A 23,492-nucleotide genomic window follows, 5' to 3' on the forward strand; every position below is an offset into this window, starting at 1 on the left:
GTACCACTGTTTATAGTAGAAATTACAATAAAAGCCTCTTGACTTGACTTGATTTGACCACGATGTGGCAACCGCACAAATAGAGTGTTACATGCCGCAGAATCATGTATATGTTTTTATAGTTTTGCTTCTCTTTCTGCCCTCTGTCTCCCTGTTGTATTGCCTTTCCTCAGATGCTGGTGCCGGTTCCTTTAATTGAGGCATTATAAGGGATCTATCACACCCCTTGTGGAAGCAGACTTCACTAAAGAGGAAGGGCTTCTAAGATTAAAGTATAATATAGGAACAGGTGATGATTCTTTCTTATTTTTTCTTGGTGAGTTTTGTGCATAATAGGGGTTTCGCGTTAAAATATGGTAGCGATTGATTTAAAATTTTTTCTGAATAATCCTAGTTATGAGGGTCTTGGAGCATGTTGAGTCGATGGTGGATGCTGCAGAAACTGGTGAGCCAGGTGCTTCTATGAGTGAAGGCTTGGAGGTAAAAGCTATGTTGCCTCAGTATGAACCTCTTTCTCCAATACTGGAAGAATCCACTGGGATTTTAAAGATATATTGCCACAATTGTTACAATGCAAGTTGGTCTGCAAAGAACAAGAAGTATGTTCCACTTTATCACCAGGAAGGCAGCAGGACCAGATGGCATAACAGGTCGGGTTATGAAAGCTTGTGCTGACCAGCTAGCACCGGTGTTCACTGAGATATTCAAACTCTCACTGGAACAGTCTGTTGTCCCCTCATGCTTCAAACAGTCCACTATTGTTCCTGTCCCGAAGAAACCCCAGCCCGCCTGCCTCAACGATTTCTGCCCTGTAGCCCTGACCTCAGTGGTGATGAAGTGCTTTGAAAGACTGGTCAGAGACTTCATCACTACGACACTACCAGACAAACTGGCCCTCTACAGTTCACATACCGCCAGCACTGTTCTACTGAGGACGCCATCGCAAATCTTCGACACACAACAATTAGCCACCAGGACTACAGAAAAGGGAATTATGCAAAAATGCTGTTTGTGGACTACAGTTCAGCGTTCAACACCTGATCTCCAACAACAACAGAAAGGCCTACCTACAGGAGGTTAAAAACCTGGAGAGATTGTGCCAGGAGAACAATCTTCTCCTGAACGTCAGAAAGACTAAGGAGTTGATAGTGGACTTCAGCACGAAGCAGGAGCGGTCATACCAACTGCTAAACATCAACAGGACCCCAGTGGAGAGAGTGGACAGTTTCCAGTACTTAGGTCTTCACATCACACAGGACCTGTCTTGGTCCTGTCACATCAACACCCTGGTGAAGAAGGCCCGGCAGCGTCTGTACCATCTGAGATGCTTAAGGGACTTTAAATTTCCCTCTCAGGTGCTAAAGACTTTCTACACTTGCACCATTGAGAGCGCACGGGTAGCATCACTTCCTGGTTCGGGAACAGCACCATGCAGGACAGGCGAGCCTTCCAGAGGGTGGTGCATTCAGCTAAATGTACCATCCACACCGAGCTCCCTAACCTGCAGGACATCTACCACACTTGGTGCCGGACCAGAGTCAGGAAGATTGTAAATGGACCTCAGCCATTCAAACAATGGACTCTTTTCTTTGTGGCATTCAAGGAAACGCAAACACAGAGAGAATGAAGAGGAGCTTCTTCCCGCAGGCCATTCGGTGTTTAAACCAGGAAAAACCTAGGATCTAGAACTGGTCCTCTCTCTCCATTTTCACACTTTTTCTGCACAATTTTTCTTTTTGCACTATGACACTTTAATCTTTGGAATGTCACTTCAACTCTGGACTTGCACAGCACAGTGCACTTTATACCACACCATACCGCACATGGTCACTTTAAGGACAATCACCTTAAATTTCACTGTTTACTGTTTACTTTTTACATCCTTGTATATACACTTGTTTCACATATCTTTATATATTTTATATTTCATATAGTTTATACTTTTTTTGCTTGGTTTATTTCTCTCCTCATTTTATTTTTTCATGCCGGACCATCGTAAGAAGCATTTCACTGTATGTGCATGTGACAAATAAAATTTTATTTGATTTGATTTAATTGGATTTGATTTGATCTTATGGACTTGTATACCACCACTTTTGAAACCTAAAGAAAGCATCTTTCCAGACCTTTGTGGTATTTGTGGTTGAGAAATGTATTTTGTTTTATAAGTGGTGTAGTGCGTCCCTCCAAGAACTGATTTTACTGGAGAAGTTTTAAATCTGTATTGTTGAGTGGGTCATGGTGTACCCAAATGAGCATGCTTTTTCCTACAGTCTCTCAAGCATCAGTTCTTGCTGATGAGTTCACACTCACACACAAATATGTTTTTAAATTGAGTAGAACTGAAAGTACAGGTGAAAGTAAACCATTTGTGCCACATTAATATGATGAGGTTTATCATTCCAGGCAAGCTCCTGAGGGGTGTTTGTAGCGACTCCCATAGCTGTGATATCTACCATGCAGAAGGTAACCTCATCAGTTGAGGAAATTCTTTGTGCTTTTATTAGTGCTAGATTGCATTCAGAAACCAAGACCCAGTGAGCCCTTGGAGTTCTCCCTGCTTGTTAGTCCCCAAACCTGATGGAACTTTTAGATTCTGTACAGATTACTGTAAAGTAAATCTAGTCACAGTTTCTGATTCTTATCCTCTGCCATGTATGGATGACTGTGTGGATAATGTCGGAGCCACACGATATGTTAGTAAGCTTGATCTTTTATAAGATTACTGGCAAGTTCCTTTAACTCCTGAGGCATCTAAGATATTAGCGTATGTTTTCTCCAGTATACAGTAATGGCTTTTGGCTTAAAAAATGCTCCTGCTACATTTCAAAGGCTGATTAATATAGTGTTGGGGGTGTACCCAATCGTCTGCGTATTTGGATGATGGATTGGTGTATCCTTGTAATTGGCTTACTCGTGAAAACGGGTTTTTTTAAAGTTTGAAAAATCCTCATTGTCACTAAATCTGGCTAAGTGTGACTTTGCTCAAGCCATGGTTACCTATTTGGGAAAACAGGTGGGTAGTGGTCAAGTCCTTTCATTGGGTGACAAGGTAGCGGCTATAATTAATATAATTAATTCACAATTAATAACTTTCCTACAGTTGTTGAACCTCTTACCCATTTTCTTAGCCCTAAGGTTCCCTTTCAATGGTCTGCCATGTGACACTAGGGTTAGAGGCGAGTGCCACCCACTGTACTTTTGGACAGGTTAGATGTACATAGGTAGGTAGTTTTGTTTGTTCTTTATTTTGGCACTGTCACTGAGTCCATCTCCACGATTCACTATTTTAAGCTCATTGATCCTGGCTGTTTGGTTCTCTTTTTTTGTTGTTGTTGTTGTTGTATATAGTCCTGTCTCTCACGCATGTAAATTTGTATTATACACCAAAAAGTAAAGTAAAACAAAAACTAGAACTGGGTCCTTTCTTCCAACACCCATCACAAAAACACCATATGTTACTTCCCCTACCCTAGACTTACAAAGGGGAATATAACATGGAGTGACATCTCATACATATTGGGAACGGCCAACCTATTGCACTTGTTGTACTTGTCAACCACCCAATGAGCCAGGTTCATAGTCAGTGGTGACATGTTGTTGCAGCATGCATACTCGAAAAACTCTGCAAGGTGAATGAGGAGGTTATCTAACTGTGCTGATAATACCTTAGGCTGGAAGGCTGGGATCAGCACTGTGGACTCACAGAATAGGCATGCAACTCACTATGTCTTTTGGCTGAGGTTATGGCCAGGAAGAAGGCTCTCTTCATTGTAAGATATTAAAAGTTAGTTTGTTCCAAAGCCTCATAAGGTGCTGAGCACGAGCTGTCAAACACCACCTGCAGATCCCACTAAGTATATGCTAGATGCACCAGTGGGTTTAGGGGCACTTCCCCCTCTAAGTAATGCCTTTCTGACCAATTTATTCCCCTGGGTGTATCATGGGTATATCATTATAAAAGGTTTAGAAAAAATAAGATCAAAGATCAGGTTGTATATGATAGCTGAATGGTTGAACATTATATGCACTGGCAGGTCTGAGAACACATCTAACACTTGGCACTCTGTAAAAGAGGGTGAGAACAAGTACAAGTCCTTTGCCTAGGCATGCCTTACACAATAATTCTTGGAATAATAACATGGTTCTTAGAGCTTCTCAATCTTCAGCTTCTAGACATCTAGACAATTACTTCTTTGGTATGATGCAACAAGATCAGCCAGGTTGGATGGGACTTTTGGTGGACAGCCACTTTCAGTTCTCTCCAGAAAAGTTGAATAGGGTTTAAGTCAGGGCTCTGATTTGCTTTCAATATAATAAAAACAGTTTGATCTTGGTTTCATCAGATTATAGAATCTTGTTCCACATATTCTGAGAGAACTTCAGGTGCCTGTTGGCAAATGGGGGCTTCCATTGGTTTTCACTGAGGAGAGGCTTTAATCTAACCAGTCTGCCATAAAGCCCAGATCGGTAAAGAGCTGCAATCATGGTTGTCATGCTGGAATTCCCTTTCACACAGGATTTCCAGTCAAAGTGACCATGAGTCTGTTGGTCACCTCTCTTACTAAGGCCCTTCTCTCCCGATTGCTCAGTTTGGCCGGGGGGGGGGGGGGGGGAGAGAGAGAGAGAGAGAGAGAGAGAGAGAGAGAGAGAGAGAGAGAGAGAGAGAGAATGTCACAGATGACAGATTAACTTTTAATTACTTGTGTACTGATAAAAAATTACTGCAAATAATACAATAAATAGACAATGTCCAAATGGGAAAATGTACCTCAAATGTTTATTCTGTCAAATAAGCACTATTTAAAATATTGTATTTTGTATAACACCAAAAGAAAAAATAAACAAACATGGTGTATATAGCAAAATCAGAATACAGATACAGAAAATCAGGCATTGTAAGAATGTGCACCAAACATAATACTATGGCGTATCTGTCATACCGGTGTCATTAATAATGAGAATCAATCCATTTTGAAAAGGCAAAGTTATGAAATAATGTATCTAGCAAAAAGATTTACCAGCAGTAACTGGCATGGTTATGCTACACAAACAAAAACATTCGGGCCAAATGAAAACAATCTAAACAACCCACACATCATCTACATCCATGAAAGGGAAGTGAGGCCTAACACATTGAACAATACTGAGCACAAATCTAATTGGTTGTCACAACTGCAACACAATTTACCATAATAGACCAACATATAACTCTGTGAATTCCTGGTTCAGAAAGGAGCATCAGGAAAGAAACACTCAGCAAACCTGAGGAATTGGTACCTTATGTAACAATTATAACTGATAGACCATAGAGTATCCTTTTTCCAGCTGTTTGGTTGTTGGCAGACTTAACTAAAGTGAGTGTTGGAAAAATTATAAGGTCTTTGCTTCTAACTTGACATTTTGGCCAGTGTGCTGACACAGCAGTGACCTACAGAAGTTAAGACAGAGCTGAGAAATAAAATAAAAGTTCACATTCCTTCTAATTTATCACAGACAGAGACATGGCAAGACCAACAGTACAATGTGATTACTCAACCTGAAACCAGATATTTAGATTACAAACAGTTAAAGGCACTGCCCTGTGATATTAAATAGTGTCCCAAACTAGAAGGAAATGCTATGATTTTAAAATAAGAGATAAGTACACAAAATAATTTAGATAAATGGTGGTAATGGTCAAGCTCATAGCTACAAACATATTGAGTTGTTATATTTGTTATATTAGAGGTTGTCATGTCCATAATTAGAATGGTTCAGATTGTGGTTTAGTTTTAACTTTAAGGCACCAGTAATTCAGTATCTGGCATTAACAACTTCTATTTAAATGGTAAACAGAAAGGAAAAAAACACACTAACCAAGTCTGGCACTTTGGGTATGCCTAAATTCTGTGCATCAGTCTTTCATAGAGTACAGAAATATTTAATTCTTATAGATAACATAAACAAAAGACAATACCACAAAATTGTAACATTTCAAACACATGAAAGGACATATGCTTCCATTACCCTAGAGATTTTGTTCTCTTACTTTCTGTTTGTATGCCTTTAAATAAAGGAGGAACAAGCACCAATCACTACAATAACTATTCGTCACATTTAGATAACACTTGTGCCTTTTTGCCCCTTTCTATTATGGAAAAAAGCTGTCCAAAAAAAAGCCTGCCCTATGTGGACAAAGTAATCTCCCTTCTCCCACTTGCTAAATCATGCATGAACTGAATAACCACATTTTTGGGAAAGCTGAGTTATATTTTATTGCCACACCCAGACCTGATAACTGTCAGACATGTTGAATCAAGAAATCACCTAAATAGAACCTGTCTGACAAGGTGAAGCATGCTAAAAGAGTTTAAAAAGCAACACATTATGCAGCAATTTAAAAAAATTCAAGAGAACAGATGAGAAAAAAATTTATTGAAGTGTGTCAGGCTGGTAAGGGTTACAAAGCCATTTCTAAGGCTTTAAAACTCCAGCAAACCACTGTAAAAGTGATTATGCACAAATGGAGAAACTTGGAACAGTGATAAAGCTTTCCAAAACTTGCTGCTTTACCTAAAATACTCCAAGAGCACAATGATGACTCCTCATGCAGTTCATAAAAGAACCCAGAACAACGTCTAATGAACTGCAGGCCTTACTTGCCTCAGTTAAGGTCAGTGTTCATGATTCACCAATTAGAAAGAAACTGGACAAAAATAGCATCCAGAGATTTCTAAGGTGAAAGCCACTGCTGACCAAATGACCACAAAGCTTCTCACATTTGCCAAAAATACATCTTGATTGTTCCCAAGAAGTTTGGCAAATATTCTGTCGACTAATGAGACAAAAGTTGAACTTTTTTTTAAGTTGTGCATACCGTTACATCTGGCATAAAATTAACACAGCATTTCATAAAAAGAACATCATACGCACAAACTTGATGCTGGTTGTGTGATGGTCTGGCGCTGGTTTGCAGCTTCAGGACCTGGACGACTTGCCTTAATTGATTGAACCAAGAATTCTGCACTCTACCAGAAAAGCCTGGAGGAGAATTTCAGTTCATGACCTTAAGCTCAAGTACATTTGAGCTATGCAGCAGGACAATAATTTAAAACACCTCAGCAAGTCCACCTCTGAATGGCTCAAAAAAAAAAAAAGAAGGAAATTAAGGTTTTGGACTGGCCTACTTGAAGCCTAGACTTAAATCCAGTTTTTCAAAGAAAGAGTGTGTCAAAATTTCTTCACAGCTATGTGAAAGATTAATTTCCATCGGGTGGCACAAGTTGTTAGGTTCAGGGGGCAACTACTTTTTTCATATAGCGAGGCACGTTTGGACAGGTTTTTTCCCTTAATAAATGAAATCCTCATTTAAAAACTGCATTTTGTATCTTGAAGGTTATCTTGAAATGAAATTAATATGTAATATTAATACTTGTGTAAACTTCTTGATCATCTAAATCATTTACAGTACAGACCAAAAGTTTGGACACACCTTCTTATTCAAAGAGTTTTCTTTATTTTTATGACTATGAAAATTGTAGATTCACACTGAAGGCATCAAAACTATGAATCAACACATGTGGAATTATATATGGAATTATATACATAACAAAAAAGTGTGAAACTACTGAAAAATATCATATTCTAGGTTCTTCAAAGTAGCCACCTTTTGCTTTGATTACTGCTTTGCACACTCTTGGCATTCTCTTGATGAGCTTCAAGAGGTAGTCACCTGAAATGGTCTTCCAACAGTCTTGAAGGAGTTCTCCGAGAGATGCTTGGCACTTGTTGGCCCTTTTGCCTTCACTCTGCGGTCCAGCTCACCCCTAAACCATCTCGATTGGGTTCAGGTCCGGTGACTGTGGAGGCCAGGTCATCTGGCGCAGCACCCCATCACTCTCCTTCTTGGTCAAATAGCCCTTGATGCCTTCAGTGTGACTCTACAATTTTCATAGTCATGAAAATAAAGAAAACTCTTTGAATGAGGAGGTGTGTCCAAACTTTTGGTCTGTACTGTAAGAGTAAAAACTATGCAAATATTCACAGCGCTGTGTGTATGTAATTAATATATAAAAGAGAAAGACAGGGTAACAAATTAAAAATTTGAGTTTATTTGCGTTATTCAATGATTTCTTTTTTAATTAAGTAATTAATTTATTCATTCATGGCTGACTATCCTTCTCTGAGTGGATTTTTAATATAAAAATAAATGTTTTATTATCCGCTTCCAAAATCTGATCCAGACTTAATTTAAATCTATTCTTAAGTCCAACAGAATTATTTCATCATTAAAAATTATTATAATGTACTTATGAGAGAATCCAATATTACGTGTTGTTTTGACATTAAACCACCATTTTTCAAGTTATATGGAATTTTTTTTTCTATGTTTGCTGAATTCTTCTTTCAGATACACTTCACCTGAAAATATTAAACCTTCATTTATCTGTAGGGGTGTAACAGTACACGTATTTGTATCGAAATTGTTCGGTACAGGGCTTTCGGTTCAGTATATGCAATTGTTTTTAAGTGCGGAACATAGTTTCAATCCGATTTTCCATCCGGAACGTATTAGGTGGGGGACCGCAAATTAATTTAGTCTCTGCCTCGCACATATAGTGCATTTTATATTATTATTATTATTATTAAACTTGAAAACACACACAACAATGCCAGGGGTATAAAAAAGAAACTAGACTAGATACGATTTGTTTTGCGCATGCATGAAAGAATCAATAGCGATAGTCGCAAACCCAGGAGTGGTTCTTGTAAAAGGAGAAAATCCTGACAATTACACATATCGAGTAAGTGAATAAATAAAGGATGGAAGGAATGAAGACATTTATTGAAGTATGCTGAAATAAGAAGAACAGCTTAGTGCATCATATGTTTAGAAATTTGAATATTAAATGTGAGACACATGCAAGCTCGCACACACACACACACACACACACACACACACACACACACACACACACACACACACACATCTGTATTACCCAAATGAGGTTTACAAATGTAAACTATTAAATTGTTTCTATTTAATCAATTAAATTTGTGCCAATTTAATTGATTACTTAGTTTAATCAATATAATAAAAAGTGTATTGAATTAATTGTATTTATTCGATTAGATCTTTTTTACTAAAATATTATGAAATATTATTTTACATATTTAACCAAGTAGGCATTTTATTTAAAAATTGTTTTAAAAATGTACTGTTGATGTTCACACAACAAAAAGGAACTGCATTAATAATAAAATGACAAGCAATTTCTTCCCCTTAACTGTAGCAAAATTTAACCGAACCATGACAAAAAAATTTATAAAAACAAGGTACATACCGAACCGTGAATTTTGTGTACCGTTACACCCCTACTAAACTGTGATGCTGAACTGACTGACCCAATGTAAAAAAATTTTTTTTTTTCATTAACTGACTTACAGCTTCCTATTTCAATGTGTGGGAAAAGGCTCAGGTGCCTAATGAACATTTTGCTTCCTCCCAGAAACAGTGCCATGTAGTTATTTTTGTTTCTAAGATATAAGTAATGACTGTGTGTTACCAAATGGAAATGAATAAGTAATATTTTAAATCATTAATCCTTGCCTATGTTTCTGCTTCTCCTTAGCCCATCATTAATCATGTTCCATTGAGCTACTGATACAAAGTTAAAAATACAATGGACATAGGCTTATTGTACTTGTAAATGTGTATACAAACACACAAAGAACAGCATTATGACCAAAAAATAATTGCTTAGTATGCATGTTGAATGCACAGAGCTGAAGAAAACAGGGGCTGTAAAGTGAATTGCTGCATTATATTTGGGGAAAACCAGACATAAAAGCAAACCGAAAACTAACACTCGTGTTGACACGTTGATTTTCATAAAAAAATAGTAAGGCAAACAGATGTTCTCCATTATATGTCCTCCTTCTGCCATGATACCTGAGCATAAAAAGGCTCCAAGCATGACCTGATGGTCGACCAGAAATAGCAGAATTTAATAACAAACATTTAGACATGTTCTTGGGTTTAGTGTACATTCGGTTTCTAGATGCTTTGTTTCTTGGGTATTGTACAAGAAACTTATATTTGTTCTAAGCCAATAGAAATAGCATAATCATGGAATTTTAATTCACTCTAAAATAGCACTTTACCCTGTACACCTTGTATGAAATCTTAGATTGGAGAAAGAGACAGAAAGTTCAGTCTACAATAGCAAACTATTATTGCAAACTATTTGATCATCTGCATCATACTGTATGTTCATCTGATTCACTTCACTTCTGATGTTCACTTCTCATCACCTTAGTTAAGGTAACAAAAAAAAAATCCAGTAGCTCACAATAGGAGTTTCTTATGACAGTAAATCCCTAGAAAAAAATAATCACCTTTGATCATAGTTTTTCCCCCTAAGATTACACCTTGTAGTAAATGTTAGCTGGACTCTGGGGTGGCATCTCCTGCACTATATAGACAGGATGCCCATAATCCCCACTAACGTTTTTGTAATGTGAGCAGTAGTTGTTCTCTGTCCGTAAAGGAATGATGACATCACTTGTTTCAGAGCCACTGTTTCCCACAACCTTGGTGCTGGCCCGTGTGTGGAGTGAGAGAGCAGTTGGCCGTGGCCGTGTGGGCTTTTGTAAACGCTTGTGCACTTTGATGAGCAGAACAATGAGGAGCACAATGAGGATGAGAAAGATCACACAACCAGCTCCAATAGCTACGAACACAGCAATCTTGGTGCCCAATATGCCTTCTATGCTGTCATTGTTGTTCTCCTGGTTGACAGTGTCTATAAAAATGGAAGAAAAAAATATTGTAATATAAATGTTTAAAGAGTGTGTGTATTTGTTGTGTGGATGTGACAATATAAATATGCTTGTAAGAATGTCACTATTGATAAATTCAGGTCAATCAATAGTGCAAAATTCTACTTTTAATCTAACTAAACTAATATGTGGAAACCCACTAGATGAACACTATTTGCTTTGTAACTTGATCAGAAGTAATTAATTGTATACAATAAATTAATTACATGTACATTTTGTTTAATTAGTTGATTCAGCATTATAAACAAACAGTAGCCTTGTTCAAGCTTCTATTACAATTACATTTACAGTTTTGACAGACATTTTATGCAGACCAACTTACATTTACATACACAATTGAGGGACGAACAGTGGCAGCTTAGCGATGCTAGGCTTCATGATCTTTTGATCAGAAGTCCAATGGTCTCTAAGATACCACTGCCCCTGTGCTGAAATCCGAGGAGACAAGAACACTTGGACAACTGTTCCAAAGTGCAGAGGCCAGATGCCACTGTATTCACCTAGACCCGACCCTGATGACTAAGCTCAATCAATGCACATTATCTCTGTTTCTCTTTGTTCTGGTTCTAGTTGTTCCTAATAGATGATACCAAGACAATCATAGGTCATACCAGTGTTTCCAACTTCCATGTGTCCTTCCTGGTCCAATTTTACAGGGTTTAAATCAGAATCAGGTTCAAACACAGTGGAGTCTGTCTGCTCTGTGTCTGGTATTGCCATGTTAGGGTCTGTGGGAGAGATGAAAATTATATAACTAAATGATAATAAAATATGCATAACACACTTTCAGTTTGCCATCTTTTTTCCTTGGTAATGCTGAATGTATAAATGTTATATTAAAAAAAAGTGACAATTTAGATTAAAGACATCAGACAAATTTGTGTGTGCGTATGTGTGTTTATGTGCATCTGTGCAGTATAATGCGAGTGTAAATTCTTTCGAAATCTAGAAAATTCATGTTTTTCAGGTATTTTTTACAAAGATTTGCTAAAAAAAAAATATATATATAAAAATAAACAATACAATAACTGATTTTGAGTGCCAGTGTTTTAAAATAAAATATTTATGAACAGAATTAAATTCTGTAATAATAGATAATTGTACAGGGGTCTAAATACTTTTGCAAGACACTGTATATACAGCACATGTCAAAAGTCTGGAAAGACCTGGTCTTTTGAAACACCATGTCTCATCATTTTTGAGACATATTCATGTTACTTTATTTATACTGCATAGGCTTGCAAAAAGGCAAAAACACCTAAGAATTACTCAGTGAAAGACTAGAAGAAATGTCTGTGGACAAATGAGTGCAAATTTTTATTTTTTTTTGCTCTAACAGAAGAACTTCTGCAAGACTGCCTTTCCCCCACAGTCAAACATGGAGGTGGGAGTGTAAAGCTTTGGGGTTCTTTTGGAGCAGGGAAGGTTGTAGACTTATTTTAGTTTAAAGGGAATATGGAACTAACATGGCTACCATTCTATATCTTAATTAAATTTAATTCCATCTGGACTGTAGCTAATTGTAAATAAATTAAAATAAAGTTTAACATTTGTACAATTTTTATACAATAAATCAAAATCTAGTTTGTTGCATGTAAACCATGACATGCTTCTCTTCTTTTCTAGTTGTCCATAAAGCATTGTGATGTGATCAACAGCACCAAACTACCAAAGACTCCAACGATGGAAGAATTCTTACGCTTTGGCTGTTCTAAATGCAATAACTTATTAGGCTTCATGTGAGGACTCCAATTGATTTCTTATTTTCTGTGAGAATCCTATATGGCAGTGTTAAAAGGTGAGGCTGAGGATGCACTAATACCTTTTAATTGGCTAACAGTACAAAAATAAACACAAACACACAATTTGCATACAAAACTTGTTAATCATAATACAAGTTAGAACCATATATTGTTGAGTGTCTTTATGATTGAGTGCTACTGTGTATAATTCAAGCATGAAAAGCTATTTAAATGTGGGGAATAAGGGCCTAGTTTCTTGTGCCTGAGGCGCTAGAGTTTATAGAAAAGAGCTTGTTAAACCCAGTTCTTACATTGTGAGGTCATAGCTACTAATCTGAAAAACTTTCATAATCACTCATCCAGTTCAAGGCCCCAGCTGGCTCCTATTCAGCCATTCCATCTTGTGAACATATGTCTGTTTTTAGGTTTCCACACCAGAACACAAATGTGCAATTAAGAAATCCTAGTGCACAGATGTTCTTCCCCTCCCTGATGTAACATTTCATTGCCAGTCCCCTCAGACAATTTTTTTTTGTCGTCAAATTTACAATGAGAAAAATCAAATGCCATATGTTTCTGGTTTGTCATTATTGAATTTAAATTATGTAAAAAGCACATTTCATTAAATTTATTTATAAACAGGATGAGATGTAGAAATATCGCTGAAAAAAAGGCTATTACATTTGTGCACTTTATTAAAATATAAGGGGCACATTGTTTCTACTGATACGCTAATTTTAGTGTTCACTTACTTTGGCCGACTTTCATAATGACTTTCATGGACTTCGTTTTGCAGACACCTCCTTCTCGGTTCTCCAGACCTTCCAGAGATCCATTGGAGGTGGCTAGAGAAAAGATGACAAGAAAAAAGGAACACAATTAATACTAGCTTGAATGCATAATGTACAGTATCTCATAAAAATAAGTACACCCTTACATTTTATCAACCATTTAGTATATCTTCTCCAGGGACAAAACTATAAATACTTTAAATGAAACTTGGATATATTTTAGTGTAGTTAATGTGAAGCTTGTATAGCAGTATAGATTTACTGTCCTCTAAAAATAACTCAACATACAGCCATTATTGTCAAAATAGCTGGCAACAAAAACAAAAATATTAAATACAATATTAAATACCTCAACTTTAGGTGTATCAAAATAAACTACAAAAGACAGCAGCCACAACATGTATCAAAATAAACTACTGTATTATTTATTCTATATTTTAATTTAAATTTACAAAAAAAATACTTTTACAAGGGAGCATGAAATTTCTTCGAAAACCTTAAATCAATTAGCCTATTTGAACTACCCCTTTACCATTACACTGACTCAGTTGATTAAGTAAACAATGTTTAATAGCAACAGCTTTTCTCACGCAATAAATCTAACAAATAGTCACGCAATAAATCTAACAAATATTACCAGTTAGCAGATCAAATATTCACATACATAATCCCTGTGATCTCCCAGATGTAGGTTAGTTTTAAAGTGACCAACAGTTTAATGTTTCACAGTTTGCAAATGACTCACAATTGTATCCTAATTTAGTTACTTGGTGTTTGGTAATAAAGGGCTGCTTTGCATCAGCAACACTGACTCAATGGCAAACAAGTCATTTGTAAAAAGACAACTGATGGCAACTGTATTCAAAGCAACTAGATTATAACTAATTAGTCATTTGATTGTTAATCATAAATATAATAATAAATTATGTGTCAGGCAGTCATTCAAAGCAATAGTATGCAAAATCATGATCCTACTAAACAGCTTCTTCAGTTAGGGTACAGTATTTGGCAATAAAATATTAAATTTTCAATCATTCGACACCCGTTTGAAAGCTGGCAGGCTGCAGCTAAGATTTGGTGCTTTAAGAACATTTCTCTCATACTGGCCACTGGATGCAAAATGTGAGTAGAATGAAAGTGAGGAAAATAAAATGAATAAAGTATAAATGAAAGGAAAGGAAAAAGAGGACAAAAAAGTGATAGTGATAGTTTTTTAATGATCCTGCAATGATAATCAGATATCTAGGGAAAACCAATCATAAAAAACAACAACAAAAAAAAACCCCAACAACAACCAGTCGTCGGTTTTAAAATGGGGAACCCTATGACTATTTTTTTATTGCATATAAGATAAGGTGCAAAACCCACAAATACATTTAAATTATGTACTGGATTCTTTCAGATCATTAATATATTGGCCCAAATGGTGTCCTACATGGTGTCCCAAAAAAGGTAAAATTGTAGTACTTCTCCTTAGCCCAAAAGTCTTATATGTTGATATATCTCTATTTCAATGGTTAGTCAGGTCATAACACTAGTGAAAATGAGCTTAAACTGAATTGAAGAAGAAGAAACCCCCCCCCCCCAAAAAAAAAAAAACAAACAAAAAAATTGTTCACAGATAAAACATACAGAAATTGCCCCAATCATATTATCCCAAGTCCAATGAGCTGCGTTAGAGTTATACGGAAGCCAAAACCAATTTCTTATTAAGCAGGTGACCCACTCACTACCATGGATGCAGGAGCAACAACATCTGGTTATTGGGATTCTGCAAGAGTGGGTTATAAGCAAGACTACTCTCCTGTGTACAGAATGTCAGCTCAGGATGATACTGTATACATGGAGACATTCAAGCTTTAATCTGTACTTATCTTCCTGGACCTTTCAGCAGCATTCGACACAGTCAACCACACTACTCTCTTGTCTAACCACAGGAGCCTCTGTACCCACTCTATTCGTGAAGTCAATCCTCACATGGGTTTTCTTACCACTGCTATGCAGATGACACTCAACTCATCTTTTCTTTCCCTTCCTCGATACCACAGCTTCCACTCAGATCTCGGCATGCTTGACAGACATATCTTCATGTAGGAGTGCTCATCAATTAAAACACAACCCCAGCAAAACAGAACTGCTGCTCATCCCAGGTGATCCATCTTCAGGTCAAGATCTCTGAATAACTCTTCATGACTCTCTGCTCTCCCCTTCAGCCACTGCTCCTAACCTTGGGGTAACTATGGACAATCAACTGTCCTTCTCCTCACATGTTGTTAATGTGGCTCGTTCTTGTTGAATTCTTCTGTACAACAGCCGAAGGATTCGACCATTTCAAGTCCAATGAGCTGCAGTAGAGTTATACGGGAGCCAAAACCAATTTATTTTTAAGCAGGTGACCCACTCACTACCATGGATGCAGGAGCAAGTGTACCACCATCAGCATGTTAATGGCCTGCTGGAACATCAGTGGGTCCAGTGCCATCAACATGACTTGCAAAAGTGACAGTTTTTGATGCACTTGCCAGTTATGGACTAGTGTTATTGTCAAAGCCCATTCTGTGTGAGGCAGTTTGATTAAAAGAGGTTGTTTTACCTAAACAATGTCAGAAAATGTCTGCTGTAAGCTCCAAACAAGCACTGAATGTTCCATCGAAGTTATCCTGCACTGTAATGTACATTATAGTTGTTTAATTTTTTATGAGGCAAAGAAATGATTAACATAATAGGAATTTCTTTTTGATGTTATAAGAACTTACACAGAATGTTCAATTATGGTTACTTGTAAGTTTTATTTTTATAATTACAAACATTTATACAGCAGTACAGAATAGAGATTTAGGAACAGAATGAAATGTGAAAAAGCATACTCAAACCTAAGATGTTGGAGAAGTGGTGTTTGTTCAATTCTGGTTTAATCTTTACTTTTCTCTTAGTGACTGCTGTTGCCATGAATGACAGAACACTGCCCAAAAATCACACTCCCTCTATTGGCTTACTTTTCCTCCCACAGCACCTGATGCAATCTCTTCTCGAGGTATGCAAACCACACGCACCAGCCGTTTAAATGATGTACAAGAAAACATGACTAGATCAGACCAGGCCACCTTCTCCCACTGCTTATGGGCTTATATGGCAATTGTAATCACCTCCAAAAACACTTACTGTGTGCAGTTAAACAGTTACTTACCCAAGCTCGGATGACACCTTTGGGTCACTTGCATCTTCTGAGACTTTTTTTTTAGATTTAGCCAGCAAGTTTTTCACCAATTGTTGCTACATTCAAGTTTCTGTGGCATCAGACCAGACAGGATAACAATCACTACTATCCATGCACATCAATGAACCATGTTTGCCCATGACACTGTCATTCTTTCATTGCTTCTATTTCTTTGGATTTTGGTATATACTAACCACTGCATATTGGTAACGCTCCACAAGACCTGCTGTTTTGGAGATGCTTTGACCTAGTCATCAAGCCATTACAATTCGGCCTATGCCACTGAGATGCTTACATTTGCCAATATTGCAAATACTTCGTTACTGTACTTTTCTGGTATCAGTACATTACTTCTCTATTTGTTTTTCTTACAACATTTTACTTTCACTCATTACATTTTTACACAAATATCTGTACTTTCTACTTCTTGTATTTTCAAAACAGGCTCGTTATTTTAGTTTGAATCTATTTCTTGAAATGTCAATAATATTTCTTCTCACTGTGCCGTTTTCAGCCCATAAACCGATTTTCTATCATTGCGCAGCTTTTCAATCCACTGGTGTATCATATTCTGGTTATCACACACCACAGATGTAGACTACTTTATGAAACTAACAACAAGCAAGGCAGAACGCAACAAGAAGTTTGGGGTTAACGTGGATGTGACAGAGGAAGTCAGCGATGTAAACATGACTGAGAAAAGAGACATTCCTGATCACGTGATCATCATCATCTTTTCTCTGCTTGTGTTTTATATGGTATGTTCAGCCTGGATACATTCAATGGTTAACAAGATTTTTTTAATTTGCTTTGTACTAATATATTAAGCAAGGTCGTCAAAATGCTAATTTATTTTAACGGCACTGGATTTAACGTTTTCTGTTTGACTATTTTTTATAAAAAATATAAATAAATAAATAAATATAATAGGGGCGAAATTAAAACCTTCAGCACGTTTATTCACAACGTCCAATTTTTCTGAGAATAAATAAATAAACTTTTAATCAAATTTGCTTGACAACAGCTGCCCTCCAACACACAAGGAAGGAAATGTCCTGGACCTGGTTTTCACCTGCCCTACCCCAGCTACAGACATGACTACCAGTCCACTTCAAATTTCTGATCATCACCTGGTTTCCTTTTTAATCACTTTTCCTCTTCTACCTAAAAACTATTTACATGTCTCTCTTAACCATCCTAACCTTCAATCCATCTCACTCTCCTCTGTAGCTTCCTGTACTCTTTCATCTCTTCCTGATCCTTACTGCTTTTCCTCTTTACCCTTGGACTTTGCTACTGACTCCTTCCTCTCCTCTCTTTAATCAGCCATGGACCGCCTCTGCCCCTTGACTACAAAACCCAAGAACACTTCTTGTCCCACACCCTGGCTGTCAGAAGTTTTGCACAGCAATCGGTGAGAACTCAGATCAGCAGAGAGGAAGTGGAAAAAAAAAATCACAATTTGATGTAGATCTTGCATCTTACCGTGCACTCCTGACCAAATTTTCTTCAGATGTGACTTCTACAAGGAAAAGCATAAGGCCTCTGTACAAGATCCTCGTAAGATCCACAACATCTTCTCTTCACTACTCAACCCCCTGCCGAACCTGCTCCATCCTCCCTGACTGCTGATGAATTTGCCTTCTTCTATGATGAGACCAGACCTTCACTTCATTCCCAACAATGACTACACAACACTGCCAGGATTCCTTTACTCCTTCGTTGTCAAGCTTCTTAAATCTTGCAATCCCACCACCTGCCCGCTGGATCCAATCCCTTAAACTACGCTTCAGACCATCTCACAAAATCTCCTGCCCTTCATCTCCATAAATATCAATGGGTCCTTAACATCTGACTACGTGCCAACTACCTTCAAGCAAGCAAGGGTCTTTCCCATCTTAAAGAAACCTGCTCTGGATCAATCAGACTTTAACAACTACAGACCAGTCTCACTTCTCTCATTTCTTTCTAAATCTCTGTAACATGCTGTTTTTAACCAACTGTCTGTCTATCTCTCACAGAACAACCTCAATGATACAAACCAGTCTGGTTTCAAAGTGCCACATTCCACAGAGAAAATCTCTTTGGCTGTTTCTGAGCTTTCATCTGTACTTATCTTCCTGGACCTTTCACCAGCATTCGACAGAGTCAACCACAAGACTCTCTTGTCTTACCAGAGGAGCCTCTATACCCACTCCATTCGTGAAGTCATATCCTCACATGGGTTTTCTTACCACTGCTATGCAGATGACACTCAACTCATCTTTTCTTTCCCTCCCTCAGATACCACAGCTTCCGCTCAGATCTCGGCATGCTTGACAGACATATCTTCATGTAGGAGTGCTCATCAATTAAAACTCAACCCCAGCAAAACAGAACTGCTGCTTATCCCAGGTGATCCATCTGCAGGTCAAAATCTCCGAAAAACTCATGACTCTCTGCTCTCCCCTTCAAAAATCCGCCATGACGCACACATCTGACAATTTACCCTCCGTTTTGTGGCATTTTTTCCTCATAAAGCCGAACCGAACTTAAATCACTCTGTCTTTTTGATTGTACAGATAAAAGCAATACCTCATTTAGATCTGTAAAGGGTCTACTTTTATTCGTACACACTCGTAATAACAACAAAACGCTGTGCTTTTTTTAAATAAAGCAAACACAAAGGGGGCGCTCTCTGTCATCTCTCTTCATAGACACACAAATAAAACAACCTGTATCTCAGTGAATACATGCCTCACTGACAATAAATATATGTACAGAAAGCTTGAAAAGTCTTTTAAATAAACCAAGGCACATTGAACACAAATATTTTCTGATTATGTAATCTGTATGAAAGCTATAAGAGGTACAGTTTCTCCGGAATCACATTATTAACCATCCATGTGGAAACATAGCAAAGGTTCCATTTGGTGTCCTGATAATTTACTGTACATAATTCAAAACACCATAAAAGAATAGGATTATTTTGTCCTCATGCTCTATGCTAAGTTTAGTTTCACATAAAATAAACATACATTGCAAAAAGAATCAATATTTGCCCATGCCCATGTTGATTAGAGTATTACAAAATTGGAGAGTATTAATTTATGGTACATTTATAACAGAAAAATGTGTGATTAATCATGTGTTACCTTTAAATATTTTAATCGATTGACAGGCCTAATATTAATATGATGTGACGTCCAGTTACCAGCTTGACACTAAAACAGGTAGTAGTAACAGATAGTTTTTATGTGGCGAGGACAGTCCTTAGCCCTGTGTTTTCTGTTGTCTGTAGCACCAGGGTTCAGGAGAAACGTTGTTTCATTTCACTGTGTACTGCATCAGCTATATATGGTTGAAATGACAATAAAAGCTTCTTGACTTGACTAGTAATGGCTACTTTTTACTTAAGTACATGTCGGAGCCCAAAGTTATTTTTACTTTAACTTGAGTAAAAAAGTATAGTTAGTACTTCAACTTTTACCTGAGTATTTTAAAACATGAGTATCTGTACTTCTATTTAAGTGAAGGATGCATGTACTTTTGGCACCTCTGTCAAAGATGCACTCAGGGAAATGGTACATAATAGATTATGCATGATCATGAGATTGCTGGTTTCCAAACTTTTTTAAAAAACAAGCTTTAAATGACATTAGCAACTTTCTTTAGGCATACAGTTTTTTTTATTCAGATTCATAATTCATGAAAACATCATAATAGTTTAATAATCTATTATATGCTAATAACATGCATCTAAGTTAGGTGACAACAAAAAGCCAAAGAATACAATAATGGTCTATATATAACATGAATATTTCATGTAGAGGAGTATAAACAAGCCAGCTGTGGCATCAGAACAGATAAATGCCAGTACACAGACTAAATAAGGGCATAGTTCAGCATCAACAACACATGAAATTAATGACATTACAGACTTTTATGGAAATGAACACTTTTGAACACAGCTGCCTCTCTAGACAGATAAATAAACAGACAGGCAGGCAGGCAGGTAGACGGACAGACATATAGCAGACGTGCCAATAGTAGCAATTGTGCAAATTGACAAGTGCAGATAAATATGTAAATACTGTATTTGTACATCATCAAGAAACCTGAATTGGATCAAAATAAATTGTCAAATTACAGACCCATTCAGATTTTTGACAAGATTGTGTTTGTTTCGGGCCCCATCATAGTACAGAAACTGCGCTCGTTAAAATCACAAATGACCTGTTTTTTGCTTTGTACCGATGCTGCATCTCTCTGTTTGTTTTACTAGATCTTAGTACTGCATTCAACACCATAAAACATTACTTTATCCCTGATCACTTACAGAATTGCAGGCATAAGGGACAGGCATTAAGTTGGTTTAAATCCTACCTGTCTGATCATTACCATTTTGTAGATTTAAACAGAGAACTATTCAGGCTAATGCAAATAAAATATGGGGTGCTACAAGGTTCAGGTCTAAGACCCCTGCTTTTCACAATATACTTGCTTATATTATATATATTATATATATATATATATATATATGCTTCCCTTGTGAAATATTATTAGACAGCACATTCTCACCCCACATCGTCACATATCGACGCTGTGGACGTTGCGTCCGCGGCGTCCACATCCGACGCCGAAGGTACCCCCTTCGCGTTGCTTTTCGACGTAGAGAGACGGTACCTCCCTCTGTGTCGCTTTTCGACGCAGATGGATGGGAGCCCCTGTGCTTCGCTTATCAATGCAGATCGCTGTCCTATACACTTAATAATTTATTATCTATCATAATAAGTGAAATATTGCTAAGCTAAAAAACAATATCTAACACATTATCTATATCTGATGCAAAGAAGCTAATCCATGCATTCATGACCTCCAGACTGGACTATTTTAATGCATTAATAGGTGGTTGTCCTACATCTTTAATAAACGAGCTACAGTTAGTCCAGAATTCAGTTCTCACAAGGTCGAGAGAGTACAACCATATAACCCCAATCTTTTCATCCTTAAACTGGCTACCTGTTAAGCTTTGAAAAAATTCAATGAAATTCATTTTTATTTCCATAGAGCTTTAGCAATGGGCATTGTCTCAAAGCAGCTATTGCATCGATTACAAACTGTTGCTACTTACTTACAAATCCCTAAATGGTTTAGCTCCTATTTCTTCTAACATGCTACAATCCGTCACGCTCTTTGAGATCTCAAAACTCTGGACTTCTACTAGTTTCCAGAATAGCAAAGTCCATTAAAGGCGGTAGAGCATTCGCACATTTAGCTCCTAAACTTTGGAATTGTGTTACTGACAGTGCTCAGGGCTCAGACAAACGTTCCCATTTTTTAAACGCAACTTAAAGTTTTATCTTCTTAGCAAGGCCTACACATAACACATATGACCTTATGCTTCAGTAAAACTGATCAAACACATTATCAAATTGTGCTTGTTATTATTATGAACAGCTTCTCCTCTGCTTCTCTTACTCTACCCATCCCGATGAATTCTGAGGTTGCACCAGCTCCAGTCGTGTCCCACTGCATAAAAATTATGGACCTTCAATGAGTAGATGCCAACCCAGCAAACATCCTGAACCATCTAGAGACGTACCAGCGCCATTTGGATCCCACTTCATTTAGAGTTTTGACATTGGACTTCTTTGAACATATAAAGGCTCTGGCATGAAGGAGTTGGTGTTGGATCTATGATGAGCTCAGATGTTGAGCTATTTTTTGAGTTGCTCGGGCGCTCCTGGTTCCCCAACATCAACTAATTGTATAAGCCTGTAGAAAGGACATTACTCAATCACACACTCCGGTGATGGCAGTTCTCCCTCTGGTGTTTTGTATTGTTTTAAAAATGTATAATTACATTCTTGATATCACCCAAATGAGGATGGGTTCCCCTTTTGAGTCTGGCTCCTCTCAAGGTTTCTTCCTCATACCATCAAAGAGAGTTCTTCCTTGCCACATTCACATTTTTTGTTCTATAATTCTTACTTCTTAGCTGCTTTGATACAATGTCCATTGTAAAAAAGTGCTATAGAAATAAACTTGAACTTCTGGTCCTGGTGTGTATGTTTCTATATCATCTTCTGGATGGAGGGAGAATAAACAGTTTGTGACTGGGATGTGAGGAGTCCTTGATGATGATGTGGGCTCTGCGCAGACATCTGCTGTGGTGAAGGTGCTCAATAACAGGTAGTTGAGTGCCAGTGATGCGTTTGGCGGCTGAAGTGTTTTGGTGCCAGGACCCTTTGGAGACCCTCTCTACCTCAGTTCCATTGATTTCGCCTGGGGAGTGTCTGCTGCTGTTAGATTTCCAAAAGTCCACAATGAGCTCTTTAGTCTACATGACGTTGAGGGTCAGGTTGTTGGTGACCACGCGGTCAGGCTTCGGATCTCTTCCCTGTAGGCCGATTCATCGTCGTTGCTGATCTGGCCAACTACGGTGGCGTCATCAGCATACTTGAAGATGTTGGAGTTCTGCAGAGGAGCACAGTCATGGGTGAACAGGGAGTAGATTATTGGGTTCAGAACAAAACCCTGCGGGATGCCGGTGTTCAAAATGAGGATTGAGGATACCTGTTTGCCCAACCTATTTTAAGTAAGGTCTGTTGTTAAGAATGTCCAGAATCTGTATCTGTGGAGGTGCAGATACCCAGGTCACAGAGATTAGTAATCAGTACACATAACAGAACTAAAGTCAATAAACAGCATTTTGACGTAGGTGTTGTTTTTAGCCAGGTGGGTAAGGGCTGGACAAAAGCACATCCTCCTTCGACCTGTTTAGGCAAACTGGTGTGGGTCCAGTGTAGGTGGTAGCACTGCAGAACCAGTTTCGCAAAACTCTTCATAACAATAGGGGTGAGTGCAAAAATCATTCCAGCATTCTGAAGATAAATGTTTATGCACTGGTATGATGGTTGTAGTCTTCAGGCATGT

General features: G+C 37.7%; 1 protein-coding gene and 1 long non-coding RNA gene across 3 annotated transcripts in view; one reads left to right on the forward strand and one right to left on the reverse strand.

The window, feature by feature from the left end:
* Positions 1 to 4,625: 4,625 nt before the first annotated feature.
* On the forward strand, positions 4,626 to 8,776 carry LOC310736727. Its single transcript, XR_014536631.1, has 2 exons — positions 4,626 to 7,449; positions 8,003 to 8,776. It is a non-coding gene; the product is annotated as an uncharacterized lncRNA (long non-coding RNA).
* efnb1 (ephrin-B1) overlaps positions 8,112 to 23,492 on the reverse strand; it is a 56,453-nt gene continuing 41,072 nt past the window's right edge. For both annotated transcript variants that reach the window (XM_083560441.1, XM_083560440.1), the window contains 3 exons: positions 13,319 to 13,411; positions 11,436 to 11,552; positions 8,112 to 10,787 (listed from right to left, as the gene is read on the reverse strand). In XM_083560441.1, coding sequence (XP_083416567.1) covers positions 10,408 to 10,787; positions 11,436 to 11,552; positions 13,319 to 13,411 — 590 coding nt within the window. In that variant the 3' untranslated portion in view covers positions 8,112 to 10,407. The remainder of the gene's footprint in view (positions 10,788 to 11,435; positions 11,553 to 13,318; positions 13,412 to 23,492) is intronic.

Source organism: Silurus aristotelis (genome assembly GCF_946808225.1).
Source record: "Silurus aristotelis genome assembly, chromosome: 14".
Classification (NCBI taxonomy): Eukaryota; Metazoa; Chordata; class Actinopteri; order Siluriformes; family Siluridae; genus Silurus; species Silurus aristotelis.